This window comes from Scylla paramamosain, chromosome 21 (assembly GCF_035594125.1).
Source record: "Scylla paramamosain isolate STU-SP2022 chromosome 21, ASM3559412v1, whole genome shotgun sequence".
Taxonomy (NCBI): Eukaryota; Metazoa; Arthropoda; class Malacostraca; order Decapoda; family Portunidae; genus Scylla; species Scylla paramamosain.
In genome coordinates, this window is record NC_087171.1 from 5,381,991 (window position 1) to 5,399,263 (window position 17,273).

Sequence of the window (17,273 nt, forward strand, 5' to 3'; positions counted from 1 at the left end):
TTCTAGAATAAAGTTACTTGATTTCAATTATTAAAAGACAGCAAAACTGCCATTTATTACTAATGTATAGTTTCTATAAATATTTACTTTGTTTTTATATGTTTTGAGGAGAGACACAGAATAAGACAGTAATTCAGTCTTTGAAATAAGGTAAATGTGATCCTGTTGAAAAGCCTTGATGTAAACAGTTTTTGGCTAGCTCAGGAGTAATCCTGAGCCACCTGTGTCTCTTTCAGTGACCCACAATGCCATCACTACTGCACAACTGCATTTTTTCCAGCAGCAAGAGGTCTAAGTGTTATGATCACCTTTAATTTGGTGGCAAGTGAGTTGCTCCTCTCTTTGTCACTCTGTAAGGCTTCCTTCACTAGATCAGTGACAAAGGGACAATATCTTCTGATGAGTTCTATGTCACTAAGTTCATTCAATCCATCTTTTCAGGATAAACAGTTTGTGAGCTGGAGGTGTTGTGAAGCAGCCATCTTGGCTGTAGGAGCATCTGTTATAACCTTCTGAGACAGGGTGGAGTGATGTCTGGGAATGGATTAATCCATTTTACATTGATTCATATGGGAAAAATAGCTTCGGTTTTCTAACATTTCAGATTCTGAACAGCATTCAGAAAAAAATTAAGTTCAAGAACTGAGTTCCACTGTAATAATGAATATATAGTGTTTGTCTTTGAGGCAATAAAATATTATTATAAATTGTTACATAGAGTAGTACGGTCAGTTTTTCTAACCACAAACAAACCCAGTGTGCCTTGTATCTCTTGCATCTGTCTTCTGGGCCCTGACAAGGATGAGAGACTGTGTGTATACTGTTTCTCATTCTTGGGCCCTGACCCCATTCATGGCTCAGCCATATGACTGGCAAAGTAGATAAAAAGATTGAATGGTGAAATTTTAAAACAAGGACCTCTTGGCTGCAAGAAATATAGATTTTATCATTTTGTTCCTTAATCTTTCTTTTCTGTGCATAAAGGAATGATTTTCATATGTCTGCCTAGATACATTCTTACTAGTAATGTTGATTAGGTGTTCCAACATAGATTATTGAATGTTATTGTTTTGTCCAGAGTCATTATTATAATGCATTTAATGATGCAAAACCCTTGTGATCTGCAAAACCTAATATTAGCCATTAAACCACACTGTAAGTTTGGTTGAGGACAATGGAAAATAAAGGTAATGCATATCTCAAAGTCTTCAGTCCCAAGCTGAGACGAGACTTTCTGCCAAAGCATCAGGACCAAAAATGTTCAGTGAACAAGCTGTATTAAAACTGAATGGAATGAGATAAGCTGTGATAACATGTCAATAAATGATATTGTGTTACTTGTATAGAATGAAAGAGAATTTTAGAGTGATGGATCAGTTCTGTAATTTGTTACAATGTTGTGTTGCATAGAATGAAAGGGGATTTTAGAGTGGTGGATAAATTCTTGTATTGTTCAATGCCTCAAAAACTCAATTCCTCCATCTATCAACTCGACACAACCTTCCAGACAACTATCCCCTCTTCTTCAATGACACTCAACTGTCCCCCTCTTCTACACTGAACATCCTCGGTCCATCCTTTACTTATAATCTGAACTGGAAAATTCACATCTCATCTCTAGCTAAAACAGCTTCTATGAAGTTAGGCGTTCTGAGACTTCTCCGCCAGTTTTTCTCACACCCCCAGCTGCTAACTCTGTACAAGGGCCTTATCCTTCCATGTATGGAGTATGCTTCACATGCCTGGGGGGGTTCCACTCATACTGCTCTTCTAGACAGGGTGGAATCAAAAGCTTTTCGTCTCATCAACTCCTCTCCTCTAACTGACTGTCTACAGCCTCTCTCTCACCGCCGCAATGTTGCATATCTAGCTGTCTTCTACCGCTATTTTCATGCTAACTGCTCTTCTGATCTTGCTAACTGCATGCCTCCCCTCCTTCCGTGGCCTCGCTGCACAAGACTTTCTTCTTTCTCTCACCCCTATTCTGTCCACCTCTCTAACGCAAGAGTTAACCAGTATTCTCAATCATTCATCCCTTTCTCTGATAAACTCTGGAACTCCCTTCATGCTTCTGTATTTCCATCTTCCTATGACTTGAATTCTTTCAAGAGGGAGGTTTCAAGACACTTATTCATCAATTTTTGACCACTGCTTTGACCCTTTTATAGGACTGGCATTTCAGTGGGCATATTTTTTTATTGGATTTTTGTTGCCCTTGGCCAGTGTCCTTCCTACATAAAAAAAAAAGAAAAATCTGTAGTTTGTGTACAAGACAGGAACTAAAAGTGAATGTGGAGAAAATTAAAGTGATGTTTTTAAGAGAAAGCAAGTGGTGGTGCATCTTATAGGTTGATTTTACCAGCAGTGAACAGGTTTGAGGTGATAATGGGAGAGGAAATGAGTCATGAAAGAGTTTCAGTGTATGGGGACTTTGTTATGTAAACATGGTGAAATGGATGGAGAGATAAGAGAGAGGGGCATGAAAAGCAGGCATTTCATAGTATCATTTACAAGTGTTAGGAAAAGGAGAAATGTGCTTATTAATGTAAAGAGAGAAAGTATTCTGCTGACATTGACAAGGATCATGGGATTGCAGTTGAGGTTGTTGACATGGATCATGGGATTGCAGTTGAGGTTGTGTGCTGTGGAAATGAGTTATCTGAGAAAGGCATGTCAAGTGACAAGATGGGAGGGATGAGAACAACAAAATCATGTATATATAAGAGATGTAATATCAACATCTGTGTGAATGGGCTGAAGTGTGGAGTGATGAAATAGGTGGAAGGAAAAAGACATGGTATGGCCATATTGAGAGGACAAAAATGAGGTCTCTGGCATAGCATATGGAACAAAAGATAGCATGTGATCAAGTGGAAAGTACCAATCATATCTTCTAGAAGAATCAGACACCAATGTATTCTTACATCATATGGAGAATACTATACTTTTCATTGCAAATTAACATTGTTTATTGTTTGCTTCACCAAAACATGCTCATTTGATTTTATCTCAAACATACTGTACCAGTAATAATACAACTAATGAAGTATTTATCTTTCAGCCCATGTTACCGATTGGACTAAGTGACGTACCTGGAGAAGCCATGGTGAAGTTGTACTGCCCTAAGTGTTGTGACGTGTACACTCCAAAGTCCTCTCGCCACCACCACATTGATGGGGCCTACTTTGGCACAGGTTTCCCCCACATGCTTTTCATGGTCCATCCTGAATACAGACCCAAGAGACCTGCTAATCAGTTTGTACCACGGCTTTATGGCTTTAAAATTCATCCTATGGCATACCAGATCCAACAACAAGCAGCTGCTAATTTTAAAGCACCAATGCGAGCCATCAATTATAATAATGGCAAACGTTAACTAGTGCATTATCATGTTAGCAGTGAAGGTGTGATTGTTTTTTATATACTTTGTTTTGTAGGTAGAAATGAATCTAAGTAAAATTGACACATAAGAATGAGAAGGTTTAAGAAAATATCCTGTTCACACTTCTTAAGTGAATAGTTTGATACTTTGTCAACGCTAAACTTGTTGTGATGGCTTAAATTGAAGAAATGACCAAATCATGGTGTAAATCATGCAAGTACTTAGTACAGGTCTCTCCTGCTATATAGATGTTCATCCAAGGAATTGACCAGTGCAATTTATTCAGGAAATTTTGTACCTCAGCTCTTAGTTCTTTGTAACTGTCTGCATTCACCAAGAAATATGTAGCAGTTAGAATTAATGAGAATCTTTTATTTTCTTGATCATTTGAAATATGGTGTCTTCTCATATTTTTGAAAATTTATATGAGTAAATTTGATTTATTGCATAATTAGATATTTGTGTAATATACATGATTATTAACAGCTTGGTTGCTATAAGAAACTGGGATTGTTGTGGCAGAAGAACAGTGAACATTGAATAAGCATGAAATGGTTTATTCTAAATTAGTGTTGATTACTTATTACAAAAATTCATATTTGATTTGAATGAAAGACAAAATATGACAAAACTTATGATAAATTATTGTAAGAAAATACAAGCATAATAATTGATGTATAGCAAACTCCATGAAAGTTTGTACCAGTGTTTAGAACACATGATTCAACCAAGCAAGGTGGCAGTACAGTGATGGCATGAAAAAAAGAAGGAAAAAAAAAAAACCCTGCATTTAGTAACACTACTTATGTGGCTGAAGTGAAGTGCTATTGGAATGAAGAGATATCCCACTATAGATGTCAATGTTACAGTGATGAGAAGCTCAAAGTCATAAAGTGCTCCAATATAAACATGTGGTGGTGTAGCAGCAAACAAGACCATTTGGAGAAGGATTCAAGTAAAGCTCACATGATGGTGTGCCACAGGGGGACAACTATACATTATTGATAGGGCGTTGTAGACAAATGGGCACTAAGAGAAGTTAAGTTACTCTTGGAACAGAAGGCTTGGTCTCATGCTCTCCTTTCTACAGAACTTAGCTGTTTCCTGGAAGTAGTATAGCAGCCAAGATCATATTCAGGTATATATTGTGTGGTACTATTGATATATGGATCTCTAAAGATGGATTTTGATGGTATCCTGTTCAGGCAACAATATCATCCCTTTGTCACACATATTGTGTGATATATTGTGTGGCCACAAGTACTAGCAAATGGGGTGGGTTGTGGATATTGGAGTATTCACAGTTACTGGGATTGGCAGGATTTGTCTTTGTGTACAACTAGTCAGAGGCATTAGCCAAAGGCATATCACACTGAAGAAGGGTTGAATGGGTGATCATCTGTAGTGGCAAGCTTGTGGTAGAAGGAACATCACAGTATTGTACTATCTTCACAAGACAAGTAAAACAATTGCAGAAAAGTAGGTGATACATGGTTGTCTAGTAGTTCATACTCCCACTTGTAATCTCCACTTTTATTTTTATTTATTTATTTATTTATTTATTTATTTTATTTATTTATTTATTTATTTTTTTTTTTTTCTTTTTTTTTTCTTTTTTCTTTTTAACTTAATGCTGTGTGCACTCATTTCTTTTTTAAGGTGAGAACTGTGTTCTTCCCATGTTGCATGGCTTGCTGCCATAGCCTACCAACTTCTACTTACTGAAACTTAGCTTCAACTACTGTCTTTGATTTGTCTTACTTGTGCAAGGCGACAAATTCAGCCGATCATAATTATTCTGTGCTCATGTCCTAGGAAAATATCTGAGTCCTCAAGGAAAAATTATTGCTACACTATTACTTACCTCTAATTGTGTTCTGATTCAGTGCCACTCTGTGCTAATGTCCTAGGAAAATATCCGAGTCCTCAAGGAAAAATTATTGCTACACTATTACTTACCTCTAATTGTGGTCTGATTCAGTGCCACTAAGACTTTTCCTTGTTTTGCTAGTAGGAGTCACCATTCATTTTCTATCTATATTTTGACATCTATTCTGCCAGGGAGGGCAGGTTCTTCAGAATGGCATTCACTCAACCATCTCATTCCTATTTAGTATAATGCAGCTTTCACTACCATCCTAGTTACCCCCAAGAGAATTACAACCAGTCATACCACTCTGTAGCTGCTCCTTAGGAAACAGATTCATACATGTCATACTTACTACTTGTCATTGTTTCCATTCTGACCACAGAGCATTTCTTCTGATCTGGCATCTTAGCAGCACCATTTAAATGTGTGTACATACAAAATATGTATGGTACTATTGATATATGGATCTCTAAAGATGGATTTTGATGGTATCCTGTTCAGGCAACAATATCATCCCTTTGTCACACATATATTGTGTGATATATTGTGTGGTGAAGGTCTTGCTTGATGTAAACACAACAAAGATGATATACCATAATATAACAGACTGCTTAAAATTCTGGAAAAAAGATCCATTTATCTTTATAACTGGAGAAGAAAAAGAATAGTATAAATATTTGTAATGGAAAAAATGGCACCATGATTTCAGACAAACTGTAATATTGAACCCTCGTGTATTATTAGATCAGCATGAAAGTCGAAGGTGTTGTGCTACAGATCCATAGAGTCATAGGTTTTATGAGTGAGGCAAGCAGCTCTGCAATAAATCTAGGGATATTCCTGGCTTTATAATGTCGGATGAAAAAATTATAGTATTGTCTATTTTTGTACAAAATGCAAGGCGAGCTGTAAAAATAGAAAGATTCTCTTTGTATTGATAAGTTGTCTTGACACATAGTATTACTCTAAATTGAGTTTTAGATAGATTAATTAAATCAGTGTTCTCTTGTATATCTATACTGTTTAGTAGGCTGCCACCATCATGATCCTAGGAATGAAACGTGATTATGGAACTTCCACTTTAAAATAATGACATCAGTGATGCAGTGTTAGGTCCTGAGGAAATGCATAGATATGTAACAGGAATTTGCTAGTAAAATGTGTTACATCAGCTATACTGATTGATGATGACTGTGTTGTACCTGTATCTTTAAGAATAGCCTTTGGGGCTTGTTGATTGACTGAACATCTGGTAAGATTCTGTTCAACACAGTCTACATTTAGATGATATATTCATCAATATAGATTTAACAAAGCCATTCATTATATTACCATATTTAATGCAATTATTCTTTCTTTTCAGTAAACAGGTTTGTTATTTGAAGGCACATCATTGTTATTTCATGTTTTTCATCGAAAGATATAAAATAATTTTTAGATATAATGCTTTTCCTTACGGCCTGACTTTTTATTGGTGTTATCATATATCATTTTATTTCATAAGCCATATTCAGAACAGGAATGCAAACTCTACATTGCACGGTTCACTTTCCATGCGGTTATTATTAAGATTCAGGAGAGAAATTGTTTTGTCACATTTCAACGATGACTACTGCACCTTTTTTGTACTCTCTCTCTCTCTCTCTCTCTCTCTCTCTCTCTCTCTCTCTCTCTCTCTCTCTCTCTCTCTCTCTCTCTCTCTCTCTCTCTCTCTCTCTCTCTCTCTCTTCGCACTGGAAGGGGGGCATGTGATTGCAAGATTTAATTCAAGTTAGTAGCAATTGAAGAATTCTCTGAGACTGACTATTTTGAGCAGTATTCAGCCATGTCTACCAAACCAACATGATTATTTTTCCTTTTCCTTTGCTGTCTTACATCTTAAGTGTAACTTTGCCATATATCAGGAGAGACATGTACACGAGCAACTTTGGGAGTCCTTCAACAGGAAGGTTTTTCCATCACATTCCAAACAAATGTATTATTTCTCACTTGGGATAATAAAAGGAAGAGTATTCCTATCTCCTCTTGTGTTAATGTGATGGCTAAACTAATACCATATCCGTTATTTATGGTATTTATCATGTCTAAGTTAAGCTGAACAGTAGGGTATATCTTATAATAAAAATGTAAATATGCCTTGTTGTTTTATGAGATTCCTATGATACAGATGTATATTACTAGTCTCTCTCTCTCTCTCTCTCTCTCTCTCTCTCTCTCTCTCTCTCTCTCTCTCTCTCTCACACACACACACACTTCACAACTTTTTAAGTGTTGTAGCCACTCCACTTGTATGACGCAAGACTGGAAAATCCATTCTCTAGTCATCATAGGAGACCCATATTTCAGTCTTTCCATTTGTAGAGAATGCTTGGTTAATGGTTGCTTAGATTTTAGTAACAAACAGCTTTTACCAGATATTGCCACTTTGCATGTGAGAAAGAACTTGTATAATTACGATAGGTTGTGAACTAATTACAAGTTACATAAGAATAAAGTAACAACTTGAAAAAGTTGTAGGGATGACGGAAGAGGAGAATAAACAGGGTGGGTTAGGATGGACAAAGTTTCATTTATTTAGTATTTGGGATCAGTTACTGTGATATGTGGAAAAAAATACAAAATTCAGAGAAATCATATACCTGGAGAAAGCACAGATTATAATGTAAACGTGTGCAAATGCGATGAGGTACTACGTTTATGATCAAGTGGAAAGCTACAGGAAGACGACAGTTTGTAAATTAAAAGTAAAACCATGGAAAGGGAGAACTCGCTAAACTCCCGTCTAAGGTAGGTATGTATCATGTTTGTGGCTGCACATCACGGTACACGCATGGATGGAGTACTGAGGGAGGTGGAAGCTATGCAGTTTGTAGGCAGGGTTTTGGAAAAGAAGAGGAAGATGGTGCTAGGAAAGAAAAATGGGAGACGAATCATTGTTTGCTCATAAGTGGGGGGGGGGGGAAATCCATACTGTCAGTGCTTACAAGTTGTTATCTATTTTTTGAGTGCCGTGTAACATATAGTACTTAAACAAAAATGAAGCGACGTGACGTCACTGCAACGTTCTATAATGAATGTCTCAGAATCGCCGTTACAGTGTGCTGCCGGTAATACAATGATACAGTTCGGTGATAGCAGCCATGAACAGTGTTTAACGCAATTTATTTATTTATTATTATTTTTTTTCAGTTAAAAGTGTTTAATTAAAGAATAAGGAAACGCGTTCGGTAAAACCACACCAGGAAAAGCACTCGGAAATAACAGGTAGCAGGAAAAGTGGTGAGTGGCGGGCGGTAGCGGATCATGCCACGTCACATTAGCGGTGGTTTGGGGAAAAGCAGGTCTACACGCTACCCTAATCCATTCAGTCACTAAGTTACTCAGATGAGCAAATTCGTTCATTGATTTCAGTGACAGTGCTTCTGGTTCATGAATAACTATTATGGTGTTAGAACGAAAGAGACGAAGTGCTCTAGGAATTACCGTGTTGCTGATGTTATCAATGAAGATTCTTATGTACACACCACAAGGTACCCAGCGACACCCTCGCCATACTTCAGAATATACTCTCTTCTGGACACAGTCTTTACCCCTTGAAGGTGGGCGATATAAGGGGAGGCACTTACCTTTTTTGGTATTCCCGGTTGAAAAAGAACGACTAATAAACGCTTGCCTGCTGGAAGAAACTCTGTCACTGACAACAAAAAGGCATCGCGTGGCACACCAGGCATATGCCGCTGAGACCTTTGGTACTGTTCCGCTGCATTATATCCACAGGTAGGTCAGCACACAGGTGCACAGGCTCAGAAGTTCGAGTCTCCTAAGTCCTGTCTACATCCTTACCATCCCTACAGAGTGTTTTATCTAAACAAGTCAAAGAATTCTACGATTTCCAATAGCAGAAATGTAGGTGAAGGACGCTTAATAATGTCCATTTATTCATAAGGATTGCCCCAGTAATGTTTGTTAGTCAGTGTTAGTGAAAACTTGGATGAGCACAGATACGTGATATCTGCATGGATTATCGGGCATCAAACATCAATGCAGATTTTCATCGAAGGGAATGTCACTATTTGGAGCCCTACTATCTCAGGAACCATTTCAGCCTCATATTTTGGAGACTGATAACAACTTAGCTTTGTCTTCTTTCACACCGTAAGATACGTGCCAAGAAAAGAGAAATAGGTCAACGTAGATTTGACTGACAATCCTAAAAAGCGTGGTATTTGGATTGTTCCGTCCTAACCATAATAATGATTATGGTGATCATCATAATGATTACTTGTATATTTTATATGCAAAATAAGGAAATGGAAAGGAGGTAAGTTTCAGTATTCTCTATTTCGTTTCATAAATCAACAGTGGGCATGCGTGAAAGTAATACAGTCCATGTTCAGTTTTCTTTATCCAAAGAAATGTTGAGTAAGTGAAGCCCAATAGCACTTTGATTATGATTATGATTATATGAACCCATTTACAAGTGAGGAGCTCCTTTCTTTCATTGGTTTATGTTAAATACTATATTCCCGCTATAATGTACCACTATTAGCTCCATAGTTCTGTTGGAGGAGAGAATCCAACAGATATGGTCAGCCTTCTGGCATTGAAATATTGAAGTGGCGAGGCTTTCACTGTTCCTTCTAAATATAAATGATCCTCATTCCTGCTTATAAGTTACAACTATCCCCTAACCAGTTCTGTGAGGATGACATAAGGCACAAAGTGTGTGTGTGTGTGTGTGTGTGTGTGTGTGTGTGTTGCAGGTTACGTCTTCTGTTATATAAACTCTGGTGTGGCTCCACCTCTGAGTCTCTTGCATCCCTTCATATGTTCATCATGGTGAATGGTGTAAGTAATCATGATGGTGTGAATGACTGAATACATAATACATGCTGCACCAACAAACTGTTTGTTCAATCATACTCCAATCACCTTTGAAATGTTATACCATAACTATGACACTTTCTTTTTCTTCCTCAGAGCATCACCGCCATTACCTTTCAAAACATTTAACTCCGTGGACGAATGGACGTCGCGGGGAACCCACATAAGTAGCATAGGGCAATATTTCAAGTACCTGCAAACACCCCAGACTTCATGTAAGAAGTTGGTACGGATGGGTGGCACTCTCGATTGCGAGACGAACGCCATGGATGGCCACAAGGTTAGTGTGCACGTGGTTATGGAGCAGCTTGTGGATTCCTCCTTGTTCAGGCAAAACACAGAACTTGCTAGCGATTGTAGGTTATTTTCAAGGAACGGAACAGAAATAACATCCAGTTACATCTTCAGAGTGAGAGGTGCTACTAAGACTCGTGGTGTTTGCAGCGAGGCTCACATAATGCCCTCACGATGGTGTGGGGGCTGTGGGCCAACTGCTTTACAAAATAAGTGTGATACGTCCACAGCATAGATATAATATTATTCCAGAGCCTCTATCGTTTGATGAACCAATTAATATTGATTAATAGTGCACAAAGAAAGGTGAATGCCGCAGCGATTCTCAACCTGTATACAAACGAGTGTACTATAAAGGATAGTTTGTAACGTTATCTTATTTATTCACTTATTTTATATCTTATCTAATTTTATTTCATAATGTTTTTACTTAATCATTATAATTACTATTATTTATTTATTTATTTATTCATTTATTTATTCATTATTACTATTATTATTATTATTATTATTATTATCATTATTATTATTATTATTATTATTATTATTATTATTATTATTATTATTATTTATTTATCTATTGTTATTATTGTTATTATTATTATTATTATTGTTGTTGTTGTTGTTGTTGTTGTTATTGTTGTTGTTGTTGTTGTTGTTATTGTTGTTATATTTATATTTTTTATGTAATATGCTCTTAGTAGTATACCAGGTGCGGCAAAATGAGCTGGTACTATGCAGCTTGGTGGGCAGTTTTCTTCTTAGCGGCATGAGTGGCAAGCTTTCATGTGCTGTTGTGTCCCGCCGCTGACCTGTGTCATACTCATCTTTCGTTAACGTGTGTTGTATCAATTGTTACTCTGCGGCATTTTACTGGCGTAAGTTACTTCCACCAACGAAGGAATAATGAATTCATTAATCTATTTATCAATTAATTTTAAATGAATTTATACAGATTTATATAATTTCTAGTATGCGTTGTTCTGAAACCTCTATCAACTTCCAATGTTTGTATGTTCGCAGTATAACAGTAAGTTGTTCTTCATGAAACTCTGGTAGGGTTACTTTTACAAACTATGAACTTTCTTTGTGTTGAATGTACTTTGTCAAATGTACATTTACTCATGACTACATTTAATCTCTCAGAAAGTGAGAACTTGTATATATATATATATATATATATATATATATATATATATATATATATATATATATATATATATATATATATATATATATATATATATATATATATATATATATATATATATATATATATATATATATATATATATATATATATATATATATATATATATATATATATATATATATATATATATATATATATATATATATATATATATATATATATATATATATATATATATATATTTATTTATTTATTTATTTATTTATTTATTTATTTTATTTTTTTTTTCACGGAAAACTTACCGTGTATGTCTATTACTTCAAGAATTCTTATCACTACTTTTTAATTTTTTTTCTGCGGTGTTTTTTTCTTTGCATCATACTATTATTCTTTTGTCGTTACCATGTTTGCCTAGCATTTTTTTCTACTTTTGCATTGCATTACAAACATAAAATTGGCCCCGTTTCTCTTTACTCGTACGTCCCTTGAACATCCTCACTTCTGGCTCATCTTGTACCTTATTCACTTTACGAACATGTATTGTATATATTACATATACATATTAGCGTCATGTCTCGTCTTGTACATCAGTGGGCATGTGATTTATTAGAAATACCTGTCAGAGTTACAACTGGTCTTCTTGAACTTTTATAGGACAATCAGTATCCTTTCTTTTTTGCAGTACTTGTGCTTCGATCCACCTCTGGGACTTGTTTCATCCAAGGATCCCCAGCGGTGCCTTACTCTCTCTTTTGGTGTCCAATACGATACGACTTTCGACGATGCTGTAGCAGATCTGCCTTGCGAGCTGCACATGTTTGATGTGCTGAATTTCAATCCTCCGCTGGTCAAAGAGAGAGAAAACATGTATTTTCATAACGTAAGATTGTTCGCCTTTATAAATAATTCAGTGTCAGTAATGATACAATTTTCTTAAATCATTCTTAAAACAAATATGTCATTAACCAAGAGTGTTTATATATATATATATATATATATATATATATATATATATATATATATATATATATATATATATATATATATATATATATATATATATATATATATATATATATATATATATATATAAAAATTCTTCGGGCCTACTGTCACCAGAAGGGGCTGGCAGGATCGGTTCGAACAAACTTCTTCAATAATATCAACCTGAAGGTGAAGATGGGGAGCCTCAGGAGCCACGTAGAGGAGCTTGGCCTTCGCGGGCGTCTAATACACGTGCTCAAGGTATCACTTCTGCAGCATTTGTTAGATTGTGAGCATTGCATGATAAAACTGTGGATTTTATAAAGTTACTGAACATCACTACTGATAAGTAGCCAAAACAAATCAATAGAATTTTGTCAGCTATATTAGCATACTTGATGCAGTGGTAATTTCTGCATAGGTAGACATCGAGAATGCTGAGTGGGACGCCTTCAAGAACATCGCTAGTGACCCACTGTTTGACGCCGTTGGACAGGTTAGCAACATTTGTTTGCCTTTATGTTTGCTGTATACCTTACGGCCATATGTTTAACACTCATGAAGATTCATGCGTTGTATATCGCACGCCTTCTGTGTATGGGGTGTTCTCTCACACAGCTGTGCTAAAACGCAGGGAGTCGAAAGTTCGTCTCAGCTATCTTGTTTTACTGACTGTCTTCAGTTTCTTACATTCCGTCGAAGTGCTATATTTCTTGCTAGTTTTTACTGTTATCTCTATGGTTAGTGTTCTGCACTTGGTAACTACATACCTCTAATGGTCTTGTTACTTTCTACTTTCATCCTTATTTAGTTCACTATCATCTTCATTCATTCAATCCTTTCACAGGATAAACTCTGAAACTCTCTGCCTGATTCTTTTTTTCTATCTTCTTATGAATCAAACTACATTATTTCATGAGAGGAATATTAAGAAAACGCCTAATATGAATTAGTCAGATGACAAAATGGATGTCTTTTCTACTCAGTCTTTGGGAGAGCATATATATATATATATATATATATATATATATATATATATATATATATATATATATATATATATATATATATATATATATATATATATATATATATATATATATATATATATATATATATATATATATATATATATATATATATATATATATATATATATATATATATATATATATATATATATATATATATATATATATATATATATATATATATATATATATATATATATGTGTGTGTGTGTGTGTGTGTGTGTGTGTGTGTGTGTGTGTGTGTGTGTGTGTGTATGTGTGTGCGCACATGTCTATGCACGTATATCTCCTTTGGTCAGACTTGTTTACTTGTAAGAAAGAGACAAAAAAAAAAAAGGAAAGAAAAAAAAACTAATCTTAACCAGTTATTTTGCTTTCCTCATAATGACAAAGGTGCTTATGGCTTCGTTTCGTTATCAATGTTAAAAAATTGAACGTCTGTATGAGATGTCCCGTGACACTTGCGTCTGTCTTCGAATTAGGAATTCCCAACTATGGTTTTCCAACTTTCCTGTACTGCGTAACCGATACATTGAGGGAAACATGGATGAAGCACATTTTGAGGTAAATTGTGGTAGGGATGGATGTTATTGTCGACCGTGTGGTCTTTACCCAACACGGATTCAAATCAATACGAAACAATTTATAAACTACATTTCTAAGTGCACATTACCAAACTTTATTCAGAGTTTGTCTCTCTTTCATTATACGAGTAAATCAATATTTAGTTTTCATCAGCTGTTGTCAGACTCGATGGACAAGATAGAGTCATCGGCAAGCCTGAGATCATTATGATAGTCTTTTGTCAATCTTTCAATCTTTATTGATAAAATGTCCCATCTTTCTCCGACTACAGGCTTAGCATTCCCCTCAAAAAGTTGGTTAATTTAAAGGCGATGTGCCAGAGTACAAAATTAAATGAAATCTTGAATATATAACGAATTTTTAAACAAATTTAAAGTGTATTCTCCTCATAGGTAGCAATGGAGGTGCATCAGACAGAGCTGGTGACCGGCCCGATGAAGCATTCTCCTCCAGCAGTACCCCGAGACAGGTGGCTCGACGCCCTGCAGAGTCGTTATGATGTCCTCAGGATGATCGAGGTACTATTCAATGTATAACTTGTTACATCTGGAACAGGGATGGTGCCAGGACTGCACCTTCAACCATCCCCTCTCGATACCACTACATATTGTTGTTGTTGCTTGTCTGCTTAGTGTAATTACGTGAAAGTATTCAGGTTGTGGCGAAGTTTAAGCGGCCAATCAGTATATGAATAACTAGTCAGTCAGTTAGTCTTTTAACCAGTGCTAATTAGCCACTGTGTCAGTTATTCAGTCAGTCATTTTGTTAATCATACAGTTAGTCGTTATCTCCACCTTATTCGTTATCTCCACCTCCCGAAGGCGCGCGGGTTCCGGCGAGTGCTGTACTGGGACAATGTGCAAGACGACTTCCCCCTCGTGGACGACCATGGTGTTCGCTACGAGACGTCCGGTGAGCTGCTCTACATCAACACCAACTGGTTCAACGCAACTTTCAGGAAGGAGTTACAAAGACGGGGATTCGGCCCCTGAGAAAATGCAACATTACAGAGGTCCTGATTCACTATATAGCCCTCAGAAACACTTTGCTTTCTCACCACAATAATTTTCAGAGGCCCCAGAGATGATTGGCCGGGTTCTCAAGATTTTTTCTCCTGTTAATAATGTAGATGTCGTGTTAATCTGTCACTAGAACCGTAAGAACACCCTCAAAAATCCGTGTAACTTCAACTACAGCCTTTTGAAATAATGGAGGTGCGGCGCAGAAGTGTTTCAGAATAGGTCCTATATACTGTGTGAAGGAGAAGGATTGAGGCTCTAGGTGAAGCAGAAAAGGATATTACACAAATACATCATCGTCATAATCATCATCGTCATCATCAGCCTATGATTTCACTGCAGGATAAAGTCCCACCCACTCTTTCATTTTCAGTTCCCTCTGTTTACGTATCTGCGCATCTATTCCTTGCCGCCCGAGCAAAAGAGGACTATTTCATCTTAGACCCGTATTATGAAACGTTTTGCTCTTTCACCCTTAAAAACCCTTACAATTTCAACTAAGGCCTTTTGAATGTACTAGAGGTGAGGCGCAGAAGTGCTTCAGAATTAGAAAGGTGTTCGGAGGCTACTACCAGTTCGATCTGGTTCACCGCACCTTTCCAGGAAAACAAGTGCCAAGACACATGAGTCTGGACAGCGCCGATATCTGAGAAAATTTCCTTAGATTTTGGGCGGTGCGAGAAGTGATCTAGATTGGGCAAATCGTAATATAAGAGACTGAATAATTTTTCATCTACTGTCATTTCGATGTTTTATCTATCTATACCTGCTGTTTTCTTTCTACAGCAGGAAAAATGTATTTTAATTCATGGTGTTCTTTAATCTCTCCATGTTGCACCAAACAATATTTTGCCGAATTCCTTTTGGGTCTGAAAGTTATCGTTCCAGAACTTTCGTAATAAAATACGCAAATATATATTTTGGTCATTTATCATAGCAGGTATTTTATCTAATAGATCCCTCCTTCAGTATTATTTGTAATCAGTATGTGTGTGTGTGTGTGTATGTGTGTGTGTGTGTGTAGGGCTACTTATGTATTCATCATATTCTTGGATTTTCCCGTATACATAATCAGCCATGTATTTACAGCCATATATCATCCCCACCACAACCCATCACCACCTCCCTATCCCCTGCCATCACTGTCCAACCTGTCACCATCACCGCCACCACCATCACCACCACCGTCGTCCCTTATCACCCTTCAGCACCACTTATCCCTCTAAGAAACTCTTATCACCTTATCACCCATTACTGCCTCTCCATAGCCTACCTATCACCATCTTTCACTTTCATCACTAACCCTTATTAATTACTACTATCTCCATTCCATCGTCGCCCTTCGCCCATTCGCGTCCTATCGCTTGCAGCATTGTCCATCTCACCCCATCATCGCCCTCGGCATGACCATCGTCCTTTGTCGCTTTTCTAATAGGGAAAACAACGGGTAACACAGTAATTAGGAAAATGTTTATGAGTGCACTTATTTCTGTTTATTGCTGGTAGTGATGACAGCGACTACAACAGCAGATAGAAAGTCACTACGGCCTGTTCTCACCTGAGGGCAGCCAGCTGGTCTGGAAAAATGGAAATAAATAGATAGATAAATAGATACTGATAATGATAAATAAATGAAACTAGATTAGAAATAACAATCTTTTCAAGTGGAGAAGGCGAAAAAGGATGCATATTATCAATTCTACAAGTATACAACAGTATTTTATAAGTGTAATTATTTTTTGCTATAATTATAGTCTTTTACGTAAATAACGAGCATTTACATGAAGTTTGCTTGAGAATTTATTTGTCCAACGAATCTTGCTGCCAAACAATCATTACTATCATTGCTACTAGTGGAACACGCCAATGCCCAGAGACCAGGGTGAAATAAAAGCGTTCAGCGTAGTCACATTAAAGTTTCAATAATTATAGACTTGCAAATTTTGTTGGTCTGTGGAGAGGTCCTGGAACAGAGTTACTTTTATATGTGTTATCTTTTTTTTTTTTTTTTAGTCTAATTTGTGTTTAGTTTTTTTTTTCTTTTTAGTTATATTTATTCATGTTTACGAAT

At 36.4% G+C, this 17,273-nt stretch overlaps 2 protein-coding genes across 6 annotated transcripts in view; both read left to right on the forward strand.

The window, feature by feature from the left end:
• The window catches only part of LOC135110901 (casein kinase II subunit beta), a 39,025-nt gene extending 31,638 nt beyond the window's left edge, over window positions 1-7,387 (forward strand). For 4 of the 5 annotated variants that reach the window (XM_064023530.1, XM_064023531.1, XM_064023532.1 and 1 more), the window contains exon 5: window positions 3,062-7,387. In XM_064023530.1, coding sequence (XP_063879600.1) covers window positions 3,062-3,376 — 315 coding nt within the window. In that variant the 3' untranslated portion in view covers window positions 3,377-7,387. Of the gene's footprint in view, window positions 1-441; window positions 724-3,061 lie in introns of those variants that run through there. The other variant, XM_064023534.1, reaches the window with a different exon arrangement.
• Window positions 7,388-8,567: 1,180 nt separating this feature from the next.
• On the forward strand, window positions 8,568-16,135 carry LOC135111314 (uncharacterized). Its single transcript, XM_064024542.1, has 7 exons — window positions 8,568-9,029; window positions 10,233-10,416; window positions 12,266-12,463; window positions 12,703-12,828; window positions 12,989-13,063; window positions 14,576-14,701; window positions 15,005-16,135. The coding sequence occupies exons 1-7, from the start codon at window positions 8,695-8,697 to the stop codon at window positions 15,173-15,175; spliced, it is 1,215 nt and encodes a 404-aa protein (XP_063880612.1). The 5' UTR covers window positions 8,568-8,694; the 3' UTR covers window positions 15,176-16,135.
• Window positions 16,136-17,273: the final 1,138 nt, after the last annotated feature.

Excerpts from the sequence above, each read along its gene's own strand:
- LOC135111314 (XM_064024542.1), top strand. The coding sequence starts at position 8,695 with ATGGTGTTAGAACGAAAGAGACGAAGTGCTCTAGGAATTACCGTGTTG. Across the intron at positions 13,064-14,575 it reads TGTTTGACGCCGTTGGACAG|GTAGCAATGGAGGTGCATCA; the intron begins GTTAGCAACATT and ends TTCTCCTCATAG. Across the intron at positions 14,702-15,004 it reads ATGTCCTCAGGATGATCGAG|GCGCGCGGGTTCCGGCGAGT; the intron begins GTACTATTCAAT and ends CACCTCCCGAAG.